The sequence below is a fragment of the Morus notabilis genome, unplaced genomic scaffold, assembly GCF_000414095.1.
Source record: "Morus notabilis unplaced genomic scaffold, ASM41409v2 Scaffold3103, whole genome shotgun sequence".
NCBI classification, from domain to species: Eukaryota; Viridiplantae; Streptophyta; class Magnoliopsida; order Rosales; family Moraceae; genus Morus; species Morus notabilis.
In genome coordinates this window covers 1-940 of record NW_010365475.1, presented here as the reverse complement: position 1 = coordinate 940, position 940 = coordinate 1, and the positions used below count along the sequence as shown (strand labels likewise).

The 940-nt window shown below is 45.7% G+C and overlaps 1 protein-coding gene across 1 annotated transcript in view; it reads right to left on the bottom strand.

Annotated features, from left to right (window-relative positions):
* Window positions 1-934, bottom strand: part of LOC21384603 (serine/threonine-protein kinase EDR1) — a 10,067-nt gene extending 9,133 nt beyond the window's left edge. The window contains 2 exon segments of the mRNA XM_010108087.2: window positions 456-528; window positions 530-934. Coding sequence (XP_010106389.2) covers window positions 456-528; window positions 530-882 — 426 coding nt within the window. The 5' untranslated portion in view covers window positions 883-934.
* Window positions 935-940: the final 6 nt, after the last annotated feature.

The window sequence follows — 940 nt, the reverse complement described above, 5'->3', positions numbered from 1 at the left end:
ATATATATATATATATATGAAGTAACAATAATTTGACTCAAATAAACCCACAAACTCAATAATCCTCGTATCACTGCGTAGTTGCTGCAATTCAATAACTGTGTCCAGTTTAGCCAGCAACAAGTAAAGATGAAGAAATCTTGATGGTCCTCATCATGGGATTTTCGTTGGTGAAAAAAAAAAATAATTATAAAAAAAAGCAGAGAAAGAAAGAGAATTAAGCAATCTTGATCCAAGACCAAGTCAAGAAAATTAGGCCCCAATTCAACAGTGTGCTGCCTTATTAACTACAATCCCGACTAGGATAAAAAAAAAAAAGTACATAAAATACCCATAAGTGGATAGATGCCGACAACCAAGTCAAAATCCCTAATCCATACTCATTCAGCACAATTGATTACAGGCAAGAGCAAACTTGTTCTGAATTCCAGTTTCGAAAATTTAGCACGACTCACCCAGTAGTGCTTCGACAAGGCCTCAGCGGAAGCCTCCTCCTTGTCCCTCCCCGATTCGGTCCTCTGATTAGAGCGTCGCCGCTCGGATCTGATCCTTCTCAGGATCATCGCGAAGCTCCGAATTCGAAGCGCTAATCGCTAGGGCAAGCTGAAACTGGAACTCCTCCTCGGAGGACATGTAATCGGACCGATTCGCGGCGGTCGATGACGGAGTCGGAGTGGTGGCACCAGTGGTGCTAACGGGGATGGTGGCAGCCGGAGACGGCGACGACGAAGGGCTCGCCGGAGGATTTCCAGACTGCTGACTCGACGCCGTTCGCTGATCGGACGAACATGACGTCGACGTCACCGGAGAAATTCCACTCTCGCTGGATCGATTGGGATCGTGATTGCTCCCTAGGTGAAGCTTCTTGAAAATGTGTTTCATCTTCTTCCTCTCTCTCTCTCTCTCTCTCTCTCTCTCTCTCGAATTCCTCACTACGTCA